At 46.3% G+C, this 2,048-nt stretch overlaps 1 protein-coding gene across 1 annotated transcript in view; it reads right to left on the bottom strand.

Annotated features, from left to right (window-relative positions):
• The window catches only part of RNPC3 (RNA-binding region (RNP1, RRM) containing 3), a gene marked incomplete at its 5' end in the record, with an annotated part of 14,866 nt that extends 12,819 nt beyond the window's left edge, over window positions 1-2,047 (bottom strand). The window contains 2 exons of the mRNA XM_014549650.1: window positions 544-591; window positions 1,907-2,047. Of these exons, the coding sequence (XP_014405136.1) occupies window positions 544-591; window positions 1,907-2,047 (189 nt within the window). The remainder of the gene's footprint in view (window positions 1-543; window positions 592-1,906) is intronic.
• Window position 2,048: the final 1 nt, after the last annotated feature.

Here is a 2,048-nt window from a genome sequence, read left to right on the forward strand (position 1 = left end):
CCCCGGGCAGCGGCTGCTCGGGGGCCGCCATGGGCCCGGGAGAAGGAACGACCGAGACGCGGAGCGGACCACCGCAGTGAAACGCAAGCTGGGATCAATGGCTAAGTTTTCCGCCTCGCGCGAAGGATTCTGGTACCACGGAAATGCCGCGAGAGGTGGTCGCCTTCTCGCGAGACGCTCGCGAGAGTGACACTTTGGAGGGCGGTGCCTGGGACTGGAGGGCGTGGTTCTGCAGTGATTGGAAAGGAACGTGGTTAGGATTCCAGGCGGCTGTGGAAGGTATTAAAAACGAAAATGTGCCCGAGAGAGTGTGAGGATTTAAAAAGTTGTCAAAGAAGGAACAGAGAGGCAATACCTCAATCGAGCTGAGGAAGGAGGAGGGAAGCCCGACAGGAGGAGTCTGATCAACTGACAGTCAAAGGTAGCCTGTGGAGCCAAATCTTGAAATGCAAACCCTTTTGCTTTTTAAAACTATAGTTTATGTGTTATTTTTGAACCAAGACTGGATAATTGTTAACTTTGATAGTAAAGAAAAAGTCCCACCTTTACAGCTGCTTTTTCATTAGGGAAAGTAGCAAACGCTGTATGTTTCTGAAAAAGAATTAAGGCACAAAAATTATTTCGAATATAATTTCAGGTTTTCATAAGGAAGTCTGATATTTTACCAGTTAGTAGTGATTTGACACATTAATAAAATCTTGGAAAAGAATGAAAAATCAAGATCACTGATTACTGATAATTTCACACACACACACACACATCTGTCAAACAGTTCAACAGATCAAAAGTTTAAAAACTTCTACTATACCCAAAGGACTATCCTTAAACTATCCAAAAATATAAAATATCTGCTATTTTATAATACATATAAAGATCTTAAACTTTATACACCCAAATGCAGAGTTTAAAAATGTTCACAAGAAAGAAAATTCCTTGAGTGCATGTTTCCTGTGGGCTTTATCTTTGTAATAAGGGTTCAAAGGAAGAACTCTATGTTTAAATATAAATTACATTAAGTCGAAAGAAAATAAACTATTATGCTAAGAAAGAGTTCTTGCCTAAAGCATTTAAAGTTGCTTGAGTAAATTGTTACTTTTGTCTAATCTGATCCAAGATGACTTGATTAAATGCACTTAAACTGAACCACTTAGAATATTCGTATCTGCTAGTCCACAGCAGGTCCTGAGCAGTGAATGTCATTTTGTTCAAAGTCCGCTCCTTCTAAGTTGATGAGCTGCCTCGGGAACTTGATTACCTCTTGTTTCCATCAATCAGCCTGTGGTAAAACCAGATTCCTTGTACGTCCTTTTGCTTAAAGTTGCAGAACCTATCGATGACATGGAGGACTTACTGTACCTGACACTTGGACCAAACTGGTCTTTTTTCACTAATCCTCAACCCTGGCTGCATATCAAAATCCTAGGGGCCCTGCAGCTCCACGGGTGACTTGCCCCAAAGACCACCTTGCGGAAACTTAACAGCTCCTTCCTCTCCTAATGCAGACAAGTCCAGCTAAAACGTCGTCAGGTATAAAAGAAACGAAATAGGAATTCTGTAACTAGTTCTCTCCAATTTCCTATGGCAGTTTCTCCTCTCTGTTTATGGACTGTCTTATGAGTGGCTTTTAAATGAGTCAACACTTTTTTAAGTGCTTCTTCCCTGTTTCCGAGAGCACGGAGCCTGGGAGGAACACCCCTATCTTCCGAGGCGTTTGGGGACCCCGGGATGGGTGCTTAACTAAGCCGCGTCCCCTCTTTCATCCTCGCCTTCCCCACCTCCCTGTCCAGCGGCGCTGTCACCGATCCAGGCTTCCGCCCATCAAAGCGCAGCGGGACCCGCAGGAGATGCGGATGGGAGAGAGGGGAGCCCCGCGCCGCGAGCAACTCGCCCCACGCGAGCGCCTTACCAGTCGCCCCTTATCGGACAGGACGCGCACGGACTGCGCCCCGAAATACTTAAGCAAGTCCTCTTTCTCCTCCGCGGTCAGCTCGGCCGGCAGGTGCCTCACCAGGAGGGTTCGGTCGCCCCGCGGCGGGGACAGCGAAGCG

This window comes from Myotis brandtii, unplaced genomic scaffold, assembly GCF_000412655.1.
Source record: "Myotis brandtii unplaced genomic scaffold, ASM41265v1 scaffold565, whole genome shotgun sequence".
NCBI lineage: Eukaryota > Metazoa > Chordata > Mammalia > Chiroptera > Vespertilionidae > Myotis > Myotis brandtii.